At 37.9% G+C, this 17,075-nt stretch overlaps 1 protein-coding gene across 4 annotated transcripts in view; it reads right to left on the bottom strand.

The window, feature by feature from the left end:
- The window catches only part of CFAP53 (cilia and flagella associated protein 53), a 70,161-nt gene that overhangs the window by 28,709 nt on the left and 24,377 nt on the right, over positions 1-17,075 (bottom strand). For all 4 annotated transcript variants that reach the window (XR_004353119.1, XR_004353118.1, XM_032654156.1 and 1 more), the window contains exons 4-5: positions 12,350-12,653; positions 7,465-7,683 (exon numbers count right to left, since the gene is read on the bottom strand). Coding sequence is in view for 2 of the 4 variants with exons in the window: in XM_032654156.1 (XP_032510047.1) it covers positions 7,465-7,683; positions 12,350-12,653 (523 nt within the window). In the remaining 2 variants the exon portion in view is untranslated. The remainder of the gene's footprint in view (positions 1-7,464; positions 7,684-12,349; positions 12,654-17,075) is intronic.

The raw sequence follows: 17,075 nt of genomic DNA, 5'->3' as shown, positions 1-17,075 counted from the left end.
CCTCTGAGGTGGGAGAGCCAACTTCAGGACACTGGTCCACAAGAGACCTCCCAGCTCCACATAATATCAAATGGTGAAAATCTTCCAGAGATCTCCATCTCAACACCAAGACCCAGTTCCACTCAACGACCAGCAAGCTACAGTGCTGGACAGCCTATGCCAAACAACTAGCAAGACAGGAACACAACCCCATCCATTAGCAGAGAAGCTGACTAAAATCATAATAAGGCCACAGACACCCCAAAACACACCACCAGACGTGGACCTGCCCACCAGAAAGACAAGATCCAGCCTCATCCACCAGAACACAGGCACGAGTCCCCTCCACCAGGAAGCCTACACAACACACTGAACCAACCTTAGCCACTGGGAACAGACACCAAAAACAACAGGAACTACAAACTGCAGCCTGCGAAAACGAGTCCCGAAACACAGTAAGTTAAGCAAAATGAGAAGACAGAGAAACACACAGCAGATGAAGGAGCAAGGAAAAAAACCACCAGACCTAACAAGTGAAGAGGAAATAGGCAGTCTACCAGAAAAAGAATTCAGAATAATGATAGTAAAGATGATCCAAAATCGTGGAAACAGAATTGAGAAAATATAAGAAACATTTAACAAGGAACTAGAAGAGCTAAAGAGCAAACAAACAGTGATGAACAACACAGTAAATGAATTTAAAAATACTCTAGAAGGGATCAATAGCAGAATAACTGAGGCAGAAGAACGGATAAGTGACCTGGAAGATAAAATACTGGAAATAACTACTGCAGAGCAGAATAAAGAAAAAAGAATGAAAAGAATTGAGGACAGTCTCAGAGACCTCTGGGACAACATTAAATGCACCAACATTCAAATTACAGGGGTCCCAGAAGAAGAAGAGAAAAAGAAAGGGACTGAGAGAATATTTGAAGAGATTATAGTTGAAAACTTCCTTAATATGGGAAAGGAAATAGTTAATCAAGTCCAGGAAGCAAAGAGAGTCCCATAGAGGATAAATCCGAGGAGAAACACACCAAGACACATATTAATTAAACTATCAAAAATTAAATACAAAGAAAAACAATTAAAAGCAGCAAGGGAAAAACAACAAATAACACACAAGGGAATCCCCATAAGGATAACAGCTGATCTTTTTTTTTAACATCTTTATTCGAGTATAATTGCTTTACAATGGTTAGTTTCTGCTTTATAACAAAGTGAATCCGTTATACATATACATATGTTCCCATACCTCTTCCCTCTTGTGTCTCCCTACCTCCCACCCTCCCAATCCCACCCTTCTAGATGGTCACAAACCACTAAGCTGATCTCCCTGTGCTATGTGGCTGCTTCCCACTAGCTATCTATTTTACGTTTGGTAGTGTATATATGTCCATGTCACTCTCTCACTTCATCACAGATTACCCTTCCCCCTCCCCATATCCTCAAGTCCATTCTCTAGTAGGTCTGTGTCTTTTTTCCCGTCTTACCCCTAGGTTCTTCATGATCTTTTTTTTTTCTTTCTTAGATTCCATATATATGTGTAAGCAAATGGTATTTGTTTTTCTCTTTCTGACTTACTTCGCTCTGTATGACAGACTCTAGGTCCATCCACCTCACAACAAATAACTCAATTTCATTTCTTTTTATGGCTGAGTAATATTCCATTGTATATATGTGCCACATCTTCTTTATCCATTCGTCTGTTAATGGAAACTTAGGTTGTTTCCACGTCCTGGCTATTGTAAACAGAGCTGAAATGAACATTTTGGTACATGACTCTTTTTGAATTATGGTTTTCTCAGGGTATATGCCCAGTAGTGGGATTGCTGGGTCATATGGTAATTCTATTTTTAGTTTTTTAAGGAACCTCCATACTGTTCTCCATAGTGGCTGTATCAATTTACATTCCCACAAACAGTGCAAAAGTGTTCCCTTTTCTCCACACCCTCTCCAGCATTTATTGTTTCTAGATTTTTTGATGATGGCCATACTGACCGGTGTTAGATGATATCTCATTGTAGTTTTGACTTGCATTTCTCTAATGATTAATGACATTGAGCATTCTTTCTTTGGGGAAATGTCTATTTAGGTCTTCTGCCCATTTTTGGATTGGGTTGTTTGTTTTTTTGTTATTAAGCTGCATGAGCTGCTTGTAAATTTGGGAGATTAATCCTTTGTCAGTTGCTTCATTTGCAAATATTTTCTCCCATTCTGAGGGTTGTCTTTTGGTCTTGTTTATGGTTTCCTTTGCTGTGCAAAAGCTTTTAAGTTTCATTAGGTCCCATTTGTTTATTTTTGGTTTTATTTACATTTCTCTAGGAGGTGGGTCAAAAAGGATCTTGCTGTGATTTATGTCACAGAGTGTTCTGCCTATGTTTTCCTCTAAGAGTTTGATAGTGTCTGGCCTTACATTTAGGTCTTTAATCCACTTTGAGTTTATTTTTGTGTATGGTGTTAGGGACTGTTCTAATTTCATACTTTTACATTTACCTGTCCAGTTTTCCCAGCACCACTTATTGAAGAGGCTGTCTTTTCTCCACTCTATATTCTTGCCTCCTTTATCAAAGATAAGGTGTCCATATGTGCGTGGGTTTATCTCTGGGCTTTCTATCCAGTTCCATTGATCTATATTTCTGTTTTTGCGCCAGTACCATACTGTCTTGATTACTGTAGCTTTGTAGTGTAGTCTGAAGTCAAGGAGCAATCTGATTCCTCCAGCTCCACGTTTCATTCTCAAGATTGCTTTGGCTATTTGGGGTCTGTTGTGTTTCCATACAGATTGTGAAATTTTTTGTTCTAGTTCTGTGAAAAATGCCAGTGGTAGTTTGATAGGGATTGCATTGAATCTGTAGATTGCTTTGGGTAGTAGATTAATTTTCACCATGTTGATTCTTCCAATCCAAGAACATAGTATATCTCTCCATCTATTTGTATCATCTTTAATTTCTTTCATCAGTGTCTTATAATTTTCTGCATATAGGTCTTTTGTCTCCTTAGGTAGGTTTATTCCTAGATATTTTATTCTTTTTGTTGCAATGGTAAATGGGAGTGTTTTCTTAATTTCACTTTCAGATTTTTCATCATTAGAGTATAGGAATGCCAGAGATTTCTGTGCATTAATTTTGTATCCTGCTGCTTTACCAAATTCATTGACTAGCTCTAGTAGTTTTCTGGTAGCATCTTTAGGATTCTCTTTGTATAGTATCATGTCATCTGCAAACAGTGACAGCTTTATTTCTCCTTTTCTGAATTGGATTCCATTTATTTCTTTTCTTCTCTGATTGGTTTATCCTAGGTAGCAAGGCTGGTTCACCATGCAAAAATCAATTAATGTAATCCATCATATCAACAGGCTAAAGAAGAAGAACCACATGATCATATCAAGTAATGCAGAAAAAAGTTTTGGCCGAATCCAACACCCACTCATGTTAAAATAAAAAAAAACCCTCTCAGTAAACCAGGAATAAAGGTGGGAATTCCTCAATTTGATAATGAATATCTACAAAAAACCTACAACTAACATCATACTTAATGATGAAAAACTAGAAGCTTTCCCACTAAAATCAGGTACAAGGCAAGGATGGCCCCTCTCAGCACTCTTTTTCACATCATACTGAAAGTCCTAGCTGAAACAACAAGACAAGAATAGGAAATGAAAGGTATATTGATTGGGAAGAACAAAATAAAGTTGGCCTTTTTTCACAGATAACTTGGTTGTCTATGTAGAAAATCTGAAGGAACCTATAAAAAACTCCTGGAGCTAATAAGCAATTAAAGGAAGGTTACAGGATACAAGGTTAACATACAAAAGTCAACTGATTTCCTATATACCAGCAATGAAGTAGAATTTGAAATTAAAAACACAATACCATTTACATTAGCACCCCAAAAATGAAATACATAGGTACAAATCTAACAAAATATGTACCAGATCTATATGAGGAAAAGCACAAAGCTGATGAGAAAAATCAAAGAACTAAATAGAGAGATAGTCCATGTTCATGAATAGGAATACTCAATATTGTCAAAATGTCAGTTCTTCCATTCTTGATCTATAGATTCAATGTAATTTAAAAAAAAATCCCAGCAAATTATTTTGTGGAAATCAACAAACTGATTCTAAAATTTATATGAAGAGGCTAAAGACCCAAATTGGCCAACTCAGTATTTAAGGACAAGATCAAAGTCAGACGACTGACCCTGCCCAACTTTAAGACTTACTATAGTAATCAAGATGGTATGGAATTGGTGAAAGAATAGATCAATGGATCAATAGAAAAGAACATAGAGCCCCAAAATAGACTCATATAAATATAGTCAACTGATCTTTGACTAGGAAGCAAAGGCTATACAATGGAGTTAAGAGAATCTCTTCAACAAATTGTGCTAGAACAACTGGACATCTACATGCCAAAAAAAAAAAAAAAAATAGAATCTAGAAACAGACCTTACACCTTTACAAAAATTAACTCAAAATGGACCAAAGGAAAAAAAAAAAAAAAAAAAAAAAAATGGACCAAAGATCTAAACATAAAATATAAAACTCCTAGAAGTTGTAAAAGAAAAAAAAAAAAAACTCCTAGAAGATAACAAAGGAGAAAATCTAGGTGACCTTGGGTTTGGTGATAAGCTTTTAGATACAATAGCAAAGGCATAATCCATGAAAGAAAGAATAGATAAGCTAGACTTCATTAAAATTAAAAATTTTGCTCTATGAAAGCTCTGATCAAGAGAATGAAAGACAAGTCACAGACTGGGAGAAAATATTTGCTAAAAACTTATCTGATAACGGACTGTTATCTAAAATATACAGAGAGCATTGGAGACAAGATGGTGGAACAGAAGGACTTGAGCTCCCCTCCTCTCATGAAAACACAAAAATCACAACTAACTGCTGAACAACCATTAACAAAAAAAGACTGGGACCTACCAGAAGAGATATTCTACGTCCAAAGACAAAGAAGAAGCTACAACAAGACGGTAGGAAGGGTGCTTTCGCGATAAAATATACAAAGAACTCTTAAAACTCAACAAGAAGAAAACAAACAACTCAAAAAATGAGCCAAATATCTTAACAGGCACCGCATCAAAAATATACAGATGGCAAACATATAAAAAGATGCTCGTGATGTTATGATTTCTAATAAATATGTATTTGGTCTTCATCCCCATTTCTGGCACAGAACTCCTAAAACCCTTAGAATTTCCTAAGTGATGAGAGCAACAAAGTTGTCTTTTGTTCTGTTAATGAGGTGACTTTTGGACCACACCTCTGGTTGCCAGGAGAACCAACCATGTGATTAGAGGGTTGGAACTTTCAGCCCCAGTTCCCTGACCTCTGGGGAGGGGAGAAGGTTTGGAGGGTGAAATCAATCACTGATGGCCAGTGACTTAACCAATCATGTCTATGTAATGAAGCCTACATAAAAACCCCAAAGGAGAGGGTTCAGAATTGGGGAACCAGAACACTTCCACCATGCCAGGCCCCAAACTCCATGAGGACAGAAGCTCCTTTGTTCAGGACCTCATCCTATATGTCTCTTCATCTGGCTATTTATTTGTATCCTTTAATATACTCTGTAATAAATTGGTAAGCTAGTGAGCAAACTGGTTTCCTGAGTTCTGTGAGCTGCTCTAGCCAATCAATTGAACTCAAGGAGGGGGTCATGGGAACCTCTGATTTACAGCCAGTCTGTCAAGTAACAACTTGGATTTGCAATTGGCATCCTGAGTTTGAGGGGGAAATCATTGGAACTTCCAGTTTGTAGCCAGTTGGTCAGAAGCACAGGTAACCATCTGGGCTTGTGACTGGCAACTGAAGTAGAGGGCAGTCTTATAGAACTGAGCCCTTTCCCTGCGGAATCCGATGCTACCTCTGGGTAGATAGTGTCAGAATTGAACGGAATTGTAGGACACCCAGCTCGTGTCCCGAGCATTGCTTGGATACCACTCTACATATTGGAATTGGGTTCAGAATCCTTAATGCTCTATATCACATGACATTAGGGAAATTAAAATTAAACAATGATATGTCACTACGCACCTAATAGAATGGCTCAAGTCCAGAATACGGATAACACGAAATACTGAAAAGGATGCTGCGCAACAGGAACTCTCATTCATTGCTGGTGGGGATGCAAAATGGTATAGACACTTTGGAAGACAATTTGGCTGTTCTTACAAAACTACACATACTCTTACCATATGATCCAGCAATAACGCTTCTTGATATTTACCGAAATGATATTTACCCAAAGGTTATGCTGATATTTACCCAAAGGTTATGTTCACACAAAAACCTGCCTAAGAATGTATACAATAACTTTATTCATAATCACCAAAACCTGGAAGCAACCAAGGATGTCCTTCAGAAGGTGACTGGATAAATATACTGTGGTACATCCACACAATGGAATAGATGCAGTGCTAAAAGTAAATGAGCTATCAAGCCATGAAAAGATATGGAGGGAAATTAAATGCATATTAGTTAGTGAAAGAAGCCAATCTGAAAAGGCTACATACTATATGATTCCAATGATATGACATTCTGGAAAAGGCAAAACTATGGAGATAGTAAAAATATCAGTGGTTTCCAGGGGTTTGGGGTGGAGGAAAGGATGAACAGGTGGAGCACAGAGGATTTTTAGCCTAGTGAAATCACTCTGTATAATACTCGCATGGTGGATAAATGTCATCATATGTTTGTCCAAACCTATAGATCTACACCACCAAAGAATGGACCCCAATGTAAACTATGGACTTTGGGTGATAATGTGTCAATGTAGGTTCATCGATTGTAACAAATGTACCCTCTGGTGGAGGATGTTGAGAATGGGGAAGGCTACGCATGTGTTGGGGCAGGGGGTATATGGGAAGTTTCTGTACTTTTTGCCCAATTTTGCTGTGAACCTAAAACTGCTCTAAAAAATAAAGTCTATCAAAACAAAATAAAACAAATCATAGTACCTTTAGGAAAAGAACAACACCCTAAATAGTTCAATACAAATTTTAAAGAAACAGCTAAATAAACACTGGAATGATTTTCTCTACTCTCTTTGCCTGTCAAAACTACATATCCTTCAAAGTACAACTTGAACACCACTTTCTCAGTGATGTCGTCCCCAACTTCTGGACATACTTAGTCACTCCACTTCCTGCGATCCCATCCTGCTATCACAGTACTAATACCATGTTATAGAGTAGGAGTTCTCAAATTTTAGTGAGCATCAGAATCACCTGGGAGAACTTGTTAAAACAGGTTTCTTGTCCTGGCCAAGATCTGAATTTGGAGATTCTGAGTCTGAAGCCTATGAATTTCTATTTCTAACATCCTCCCAGATGATGCTAATGCTGTTGGTTCATGGACCACACTTACAGTAGCAGTTATGCTTTATTCTACACATGGCTGGCTCCCGTAAGACTGAGAGCTCAACAAGGAACCTCATCCAGCACACAGTAGGCACTGAATAAATGTCTTACTCTTTTTTGCTTCCTTTTATCAGCCTCTTCCTGTAAGTTTTGAAGGGCGCTTTGCATGAGCTTCATGTTCAAGTCCTGATCTTCTCTGTATTCCTGCTGAATATGCTCCATCTTCTCTTGGAGGGCTTTTTGCAAAGCAGCCCTTATTTCCTGTTTTGTCTTCTGTTTCTTTAGCCTATCCTGTTCATTCTCAAGTTTCACCTGTGTTTTGTCATTTTCCTATGGCAGAACAATAGTGAAGATACTGTATCAGTACAGTTGGACAAAACAAATAAGTTAATGCATTTCATTTAAGAGGTGAGAATAAATGGTTTCTTGGAAACACACACTCCTGGGTGAAAAGGTACTATAAGAAATAAAACTTGCCTTTTCATTGCTGAATCAGCAATACGGCTCTGTGAAATTGCTGTCTGTGTGTGATTATAAAGTAATAAATACTTGTGGAGTTCAAAATGCAGAAAAGTATAAGGATAAATCACTTTTATTCTGAATACCCATTCACCCACTACCATTCTCAACGTTTTGGTGTATTGACCTTCCAGACTTTAGTCTTCTATGCACATCTGCACATCTAGATTTGGATACATTATTAACCAGCAATAAGAGTCCAGAAATGCAGATGTCCACATCAGCTAAATATACAAAAGTAAATTAAGCATGTTGTTCTTTAAAAGCTCTCCCCCATTCCTCTCATTTTCTTATCTATCTGACCCTCCTGGCTAGCTTAACTGCCTGACCAATCAGTTTTAACTGGGGTACCACTGCTGTTGGGTGCTGTGAGCTTGGTATAAACTGAGGCATTAATCCTCCTGTCAAAGGCATTTGCACTCTCCTGGAGGGATAAGTCCTTGCCCAGCGGGGACAGGAGATGACACATTGATAGTAAGGAGGGATATAATCCCCAATTGACTTGATCTAACTGAGACTCACAACAGCCATGACTGCCATGATTTCTGGCTTGTGAGAGGGAAGTTATATGCTAGACTTTTCCATTAATGTCATGAGAGTAATTCCACACTGAATTGTGAGGGTCAAATGAGACAATAAAAGTAAAAATGCTCTGCAATATTTAAGGAAAAACAATGGATATCAAACATGAAAGCCAGTGGGATAGCAGGCCACACTTTTTATTTATTTATTTATTTTTCATTCATTTATTTATTTGGCTGCACCGGGTCTTAGTTGCCGCGTGCAGGACATTCGTTGCGGCATGCGGGATCTTCAGTTGCGGCATGTAAACTTTTACTTGTGGCATGTGGGATCTAGTTCCCCGACCTGGGATCAAACCCGGGGCCCCTGCAGTGGGAGTGTGGAGTCTTAGCCACTGGACCACCAGGGAAGTTCCAGGCCACACTTTTTAAAAAGTAAGGTTGACTCTACCAGGAGGCAGCAATCAGCCAAATCAGACTATGAAGCAGGTAAAGATGGTATGGGGGGAGAACTGCTCAAAATTAAGAGACCTAAAAGCAGTTTAATATGTCTTGGTTTCCCCAGGATAGTTCTGATTTTACACCGTTGCGCTTATGTACTGAATTAAATGCACCCCTTTCAATCTCAAATGTGACCAGATTTGAATAATAAACAGTGACTCATTCTAAAAGAGACTTATAAGAGGACAACAATGTTTGGATCCTGATTTAAATGTCAAATAACTTAGACAGTGATGGAAATTTGATGCTGATTTCAGATGATAGCAATGAATTATTATTAATTTTTTTAGGTTTGATATTGGCATTGTATAAGAAAATATCCTTAATCATGTTGTTGAGACGCATACTAGAGATGTATTTAAGGGAGAAATGACATGTCTGGGATACACACACTCACACATTTTTGGCTGCATCGGGTCTTAGTTGTGGCCCACAGGATCTTTGCTGAGGCACGCGGGATCTTTCATTGCAGCGTGCGGGCTCTTTGTTGTGGTATGCAGGCTTCTCTCTAGTTGTGGCATGTGGGTTTTCTCTTCTCTAGTTGTGGTGCTTGGGTTCCAGAGCACGTGGGCTCTGTAGTTTGGGGCACGCGGGCTCTAGCTGAGGCACGCAAGCTCAGTAGTTGTGGCACACGGGCTTAGTTGCCCTGCAGCATGTAGGATCTTAGTTCCCTGACCAGGGATTGAACCTGCGTCCCCTGCATTGTAAGGTGGATTCTTTACCACTGGACCACCAGGGAAGTCCCTGGGACATATTTTAAAACAAAAACAGAAGGGGGTAGAATATAGGAAATCAACATGTCAAAATGCAACAGCTGCTGAAACTGGGAGATCAGTACATGAGTATGATCATTGTACTCTCCACTTCTGTGCATTTGAAAATGTTCATATTATTATTTAATATGACATTACTGTTATAATTATAACAAATGTTATAACATTAAAAAGGGTGGAAAAACATTCTTGAAATTACAAAATAATAGAGATAAAGAACCCATCAGTGGCTGCCAGGGGTTAGGGTTGAGGGTGGTGATGAAATAAAATTTATATTTTAAGGTAGGATGAAAATGTAAACATAAAATTCTTTCTCTCTCTGTTTGGGCCTCCTCCCTCCCCCTTTACAGTGCAATGTGCATCTTCATTATACATTAACCAGACCTCCTCAAAGATGGGAATGCCTACTTCACGGCAAAGATCAATTCTTTTTTCTTTCTTCTGATGCCAGCAATAGAACTTTATAGAAGATTAATATTCTTTCCCAACTCTGTAAGGGGTCATGGTGACTTACTGCTTGCTTCGTATGTGCTTACCCGGACTATGTATCTTTGGTGAACTTATGTAAAATGTCAGTGTGTCATTTTGATGTATGATCCTCTGTCTTGAAAATGTATATGACTGTGCCTTCAACTACTAACAGGTGGAACAATTCTCAGAGCTTCTGAGAGTCTGTCTCTTGTATTATATAATCCTTAGTTTGGCTTGAAAAAAATTCTCTTTTCCTTCTTAACTTGATTGTTAATTGAATTTTCTTTGACAGAGGTTATAACAGTAAAGGAGTAGCTGGAAGGAGTTTTTTTGAATGATGGAACAATTCTATATCCTGATTCAGTAGTGGTTACATAAATGTAGTGGTTACATATGGTAAAATTTCATAGAACTATACCCCTTCCTCCAAAGAGTGCATGTAAAAGCTGGTGAAATCCAAAGGAGGGTTTTTTAGTTTAGTTAAATAAGGGAGTAACTTTAGTTGAAAGTATTATACGAGTATAAGTCTTTATAAGTCTCTATATATAATATTTTGTCATGTAAAGGTACACAGAAACTCTAATATTTTTGGCAACTCCTTGTTAAAGTTATTTCCAAAAAAAATTTTTTTTAAAGTAAGGTAGAAATAGAGATAGCTAGGTGTGCTATAAAAAATAAATATTTTGTCTTTGCCCCTGGTTCCTGGCACATAGCTCCTAACACCCTTGAAATCTCCAAAGTGATAAGATTATCTTTTGTAGCCTAATGAGATGACCAGTGGCTGGACCCCCTAGATAGCTTCAGGATGGGAGATGATAACTAGAAAGACCAAACCATGTGATCAGAGGGTTGGAACTTTAGCTCCACCCCTTGACCTCCAGGGAGGGAAGAGGGGCCAGAGATTGAGTTCAATCACCAATGGTGATTGAATTAATCAATCACGCCCATGTGATGAAACCTCCATAAACCCCCAAATGATGAGGTCCAGAGAGCTTCTAGATTGAACGCATCAAGGTGGTGGGGGCATGGAAGCTCTGTGTACCACCCCACATACCTTCCCCTATGCATCTCTTCCATTTGACCATCTCTGAGTTGTATATCTTACAATAAGCTGGTAGTGGTAAGTAAAGCACTTTCCTAAGTTCTATGAGCTGTTTTAGTGAATTACTGAAACTGAGGGGGAGTCTTGAGAACCTTGGACTTTGTAGCCAAGCTGGACAGAAGTGTGGGTAACCTAGGGACCCACTACTTGTGATGGGTATCTGAAGTGAGGGCAGTCTTGTGGGACTAAGCCCTTCAACTTATGGAGTCTGACACTAACTCCATATAGTATCAGAACTGAATCAAATTGTAGGACACCTAATCAGTGTCTGCAGAGCATCAGAGTATTGTCTGATGTGAGAAAAAAAACCACACATTTGGTGTCAGAAGTGTTGTGAGTAAAACTGGCTCACTAAGTATCTTACACCAGAGGAGGGGGTATATATAAGGCCATTTGGGGGCCACTATTTTGATTTTCTTAGAGATCTTATACTAAACTGTTCAAAATAAAACAATCTTAAACCCAGAGAAGATTTCTGGGCTCTACATGTACCTTACCTTTGATGTTTCTTACGGTTTCAAATTTCAATACTTGGGATTCCCCAAGAAAATATTACCATCTTCCTAAATTTAGTGGTATTAAAGTATCAGATGTTGAAAGCTTTATATACGTATAAAATTGCTACCTTTTTGAGTGCTTGCACACATTTCCATTGACAACTCTAATTTGTATATACTAGGGGCAGTGATCTTGTAGGAACAAAATTATTGATGCTGGTGGTCTGGGGGGGTCACTGTAGCTGTTGTATAAGCACTTTATATAGGATTTGGAAACTATCAATTATCCGTATCAAAGAATGGGGGGATGTTGCCAAATTGCCACTAGGCTTCATTGGCACTGCCGATGATTATCCCATTTCATCCTCACAACAAAGACAAGTGCCCTTTGCCTCATTTTGTAGATGAGGAAACTGAATCACAGTAGTGAAGTAACTTGCCCTATACAATGAGATGGCACTGTCATCTGGGCCTTGAAATCCAAGGCTCTGACCATGGTCTGTTGCTCTGTGAATGAGCCTTGGCCATCAGGCAAACTATAGTAGCAGGCCGGCAAACTGTATTCTAGCCACTGATTTCATTGTCCTATCACAAGCATTTCAAAAGACCCACCACAAGGCGCGCCTCCTCCTCCTTCAGCCGCCGTGCTGCCTGCCTTTGCGCCTGGATGCTGGTGATCTGGGCATTCAGCCCCAGCCGTGTGTTCTCCACCAGCTCTCTTTGTCTCCTCGCCTCTTCGGCTTCTCGCTTCTCTTTGGCCAGTCGGTCTTCCTCCCAGAGCTTTGAGAACATCTGCTCTTCCACCAGCTCCTGCCTTTTCAGCTCCTCATTAAATGCTATCTGTGCTTTCCGATCCTTGCTCACTGCCTTCTGATGGATACAGGACAACTCAACACGGAGCTCCTCACAGCGTTCCCTGAAAGGACAATTTTAAAAAGAAACCCAGCCTTTCATAAGACATTGCTCTCTGTAGGCACAAATCTGCACAGTCAGACACTGAAGTAAGAAAGTTAAAGACCTGGATGTAGGCCATCTGAACACCGGAAACACATGAGGGAGCAGCAAGGAGGCAGGCACCATGATCCCACAGACAAAGCACAAGCACTGGAGTCAAGCAGAGCAGGCTTTGAAATCTGGTTTTGATATTTCCTATGTGACCTTAGATCAAAAACTCGATCTATCTGAGCCTGTTTCTATATCTGTGAAAGAACTGACTTTCAAGGTTCTGGTAAGAATCAGAGATAGATGGACATAAATACCTAGTAGGTAACAGGAACTCAGTAAATGGCAACTACTGTTATTACTATAGAGGAAATAGAAGAGGGATGAGTCCCTGCAACATTACAAGTAGATTAAGGCTTTGGTAGAAAGAGACCCTGCATGTACATCCAAGAAAAGACCCAAGGATAGAGTTAGCATATCATGGTGATGTTTCCCCATTGCATCTAGATTCCTGGCAGGGCACACATCCACTGAAGGGGTTTCTGCTAGAGTTGAGAAAACAGTCCTCTTGTTGCCTTTTTACAACCAGGCTTGTGTCACCATTCAAGAAGAAATGCTATTTCAGTAAGTGTTTGGACCTCATCCTTTCTTTCAGCCTCAGTAATTTAAATTTCTTCAAATGTTCTTGACTGAGCCCATTTTTAATTTAAGAGCTGTGAAATTATTTAGGAATATTTTCAAAACCCTACTCTCCTCTTCCTCCCTACCCCCTCCCAGACCAGACTTGTTAAATCAGAATGTTTAACACATCTGTATTTTTTAAAAGCTCCTCAGATGGTTCTGACATATAGCCAAGTTTGAGAACTGTGATGGAAGGCAATGTTTTTTATAAACATCAAGTCTTCCTGGTTTCTAAATCAAATTCTACACCAAGAAGCTAAAGTTTGGAGAATAGGCTCAATAAAGAACTTTTAAAGAAATTCGAGTTGTTAAGACTGAAAGAAAAGATGAGGTCTAAGCTCTTATTGCAAGAGTGGTCAATTTCACACAAAATGAAACCCCCAAAATACACTTTAACATTTAAAAAAACGAATTCAGCTGTCTGAAATTCATCAGTGAAATTCTCAGAATTGGCCATGATAACTTATTAAAGTCCTTCCCAATCCTATGATTCATACTCTAACAAAGGTATTCAATTAATGGAAATTTAAAGCCTAAGGATAATAAGTATGGCTTATATTTTTAAATTTTTATTTAAAATCAACTCTTTCTTCCTAAGTATAAAACTAATACATGTTCATTGCAGAAAAACTAGAAAATATAGAAAAGTATGAAGACACTAAAAATAACATGTAATCCTACTGTCAGGAGATAATCACTATTAGCATGTTAATATATTTCTTTCCAGTCTTATGTATGTGCATTTTTACTAGAACTGGAGTTATTCTGCATATCTATATCTCCTTGTATCTTAATTTTTCCACCTACCATTATATTGGGAATGCTTCCTCATGAAATATTCTTTAAAACAATTCCTAACCTTAGAACTTTATTATAGTTTACTAAGCTGCATAACAGGCTACAGCCTATAAATATATCACAGTTTACTTAAACACTCCCCTATTTGATGAACATATAGGTTATGTCTAACTTTTATTACAATGTTGCAATGAACATTGTTTCTGTAGCTCTTTCTGTTTATTGCTAATGACTTTCTTAAGGTAATTCCTTCCTTAATATGAAATCTAAGAGTACAAAGACATTCTTAAGGCAGTTGATGATGCATGCTGCCAAGAATGCCAGAATTAACACATTATTGACCAGAGATGTATTAATATACGTCTTTTTTTACCCGAACATTATTGACCAGAGACGTATCAATATGGTTTTAGAGAGTGATACAATTAACATCACCATGCGAAGTTGTTAGAGCTTAAAATTGATCACAATTTATGATTGCCATTATCATTCACATTTTGCTCAGTTAGGTTTTTGTTCCAACCCTGTGTATATTATAAATGCAAGTTTATTATCATAAAATTTTCAAAAATAACGCCTTGCGAAATTTTGAGTGAAGAAGAATTTTTCAGTGAATTTTATGCAGACACTTTCTCTGATTGCCTGAGTGACATATATGCGAGTGTCTCAGAAGATGGTAGTTCTTCAGAATACAGTTCTGATTCAGATGATGTGAATATTAGACCAACAAAAAGGCAAAAAACCTTAGTGATTGATTCTGATACAGAAAGTGAAAATGAAACTCACGGTGCTGGAGAATGCTCCTTTGCTTCTACAGAAGAGTGGACTGAGGACAACATTTCATAACAAAAATTAGAAGACTTTAGAGGTGTGTCAGGTATAACTATTGAATGTAATAACACGCAAAGTATTAGCAAAATAACAGAATTAATTTTTGGTAATGACTTTTTCAAGTTGGTCGCTTCTCAAACAAACTTGTATCACCAACAGAATGAAAAATCATATAAAAAGTATGATAAGGCTTTAAAATGGACTGATGTAACCAATAGTGACATGAAGAAGTTTCTTGGATTAATAATTTTGATGGGACAAATAAGAAAGTCACACTGGAAAGAATAGTCGGTTGATCCCTTACTTGAAACCTATCTTTCCAAAGATTATGACCAGAAGAAGGTTCAAACAAATAATGACATTTCTTCACTTTAACGATAACTTGGAAACTCCACTTCTTGCAGACAGAATTTCAAAAGTTAAAGCTCTTTTGGATTATTTTCTACCAAAATTTCAATTGATCTATATACTCGAACAAGAGCTATCACTTGATGAGGCAATGATAAAGTGGAGAGGACGACTCAGATTCAAAACCTATAATCCCGGAAAACTTACAAAATATGGAATTTCGGTCAGGATGGTTAGCAAAAGTGAAACCGGATATATATGTAACCTTGAGATTTACATGGGTGAAGAAAAGAAACTTCAAGAAATGGTTTCAGTCCTACAACCTTATCTTAGTTCATGGCACCATATTTACCAAGACAATTATTACAACAGTGTGTCCACATCTGAAATACTGTTGAAAAATAAAACCAGAGTTTGTGGGACTATAAGAGATAATTGTGGTCTACCAAACCAATTAAAGGATAAATCTAAAAATCTACAGAGGGGAGAAATGACATTCTTATGGAAGGGAGAAGGGATTCTTCTTACATGGAAAGACAAGAGGTTAGTCCGCATGGTGACAGTTATTCATGACGCCTCCATAGCATCTACAGGAAAGGAAGACAGGAGTGGCCATCAGATAACTAAGCCCACTTGTCTAATAGAGTATAATAAATATATAAGGAGTTGATCGATCTGATCAATGCCTGGAAAACTTCAATATCCTCTGGAAAACTCAAAAATGGTATAAGAAAATGGGTTTCTATTTGAGTAATTGCGGTTTATTCAATGTGTTTAAAATTAATTGTAGCTTTAACGCACAGAATAAAATGACTTACAAGCAACTTTTGTTAGCAATAGTTAGAGAATGGGTAACTGACCATCCTGGTGAATGTAGTGGTAGTCCCACACCTGGTCCTTCTTGTGGCGTTTCTAAAAGAGTCCCCTGCAAAGATCCACCTTGTCAACTATCAAGTAAAATAAAATAATGTATTCTAGAGGAAATAATATCCACAGGACTAAAAAAAAAAAAAAAGTCACCAGAAAGTAGAGTCTGCTCTTCCAGGGGAAAGTGCAGTGAAACATGGTATATTTGTAATAGATGTTCTGTTCCCCTGCACAGAGGTGCCTGCTAGGGCCTATCACACTCTAACAAAATATTAGAATGCTTTCATAAGACATGTACAAAGTTTCAAATAAATACATTAAGTGCAAAAAAAGTTGTTGATATTTACTCAAACGTGGGTGTTTCAATATTCACTTACAAAACAAATCTTTGGCCACAGGCATTAGTTTATGCAAAAATCCCTCAGTCAATAATGTGTTAACACTGCATGAATGAGCTCATATCATAAACACTTCTTTAGATCAGTAGGTTTTCAAGCTTTTTTGATTATGTATGTCTTTCAGTAAAAAAACTTCTAAGCACCCACAACATTGTTTATAAATTACATGAGGTTATTAATATGTAACTATATCATATAAATTATTTATATGCAAAAATTAAAATAGATGAGCTAAAAAACATCAAATAGAATATCTATCTATTTTAATGATAATAATCATTAATAAGAGGAAAACTTTTTGTCAGTGCTTCACATGGCACTTTCACACATAAAATCTTATTTCATCCTCATAAGTGCCTTATAACTTAGATGGGGCAGCAAGTATCATCCCCATTTTAGAGTTAAAGAAATCGAAACCTGGCACTTCCCTGGTGGTCCAGGGGTTAAGACTCCACACTCCCAATGCAGGGGAT

Source organism: Phocoena sinus, chromosome 14 (genome assembly GCF_008692025.1).
Source record: "Phocoena sinus isolate mPhoSin1 chromosome 14, mPhoSin1.pri, whole genome shotgun sequence".
Taxonomy (NCBI): Eukaryota; Metazoa; Chordata; class Mammalia; order Artiodactyla; family Phocoenidae; genus Phocoena; species Phocoena sinus.
Note: the sequence above shows the minus strand (reverse complement) of the source record. Positions and strands in the feature narration are given on the sequence as shown.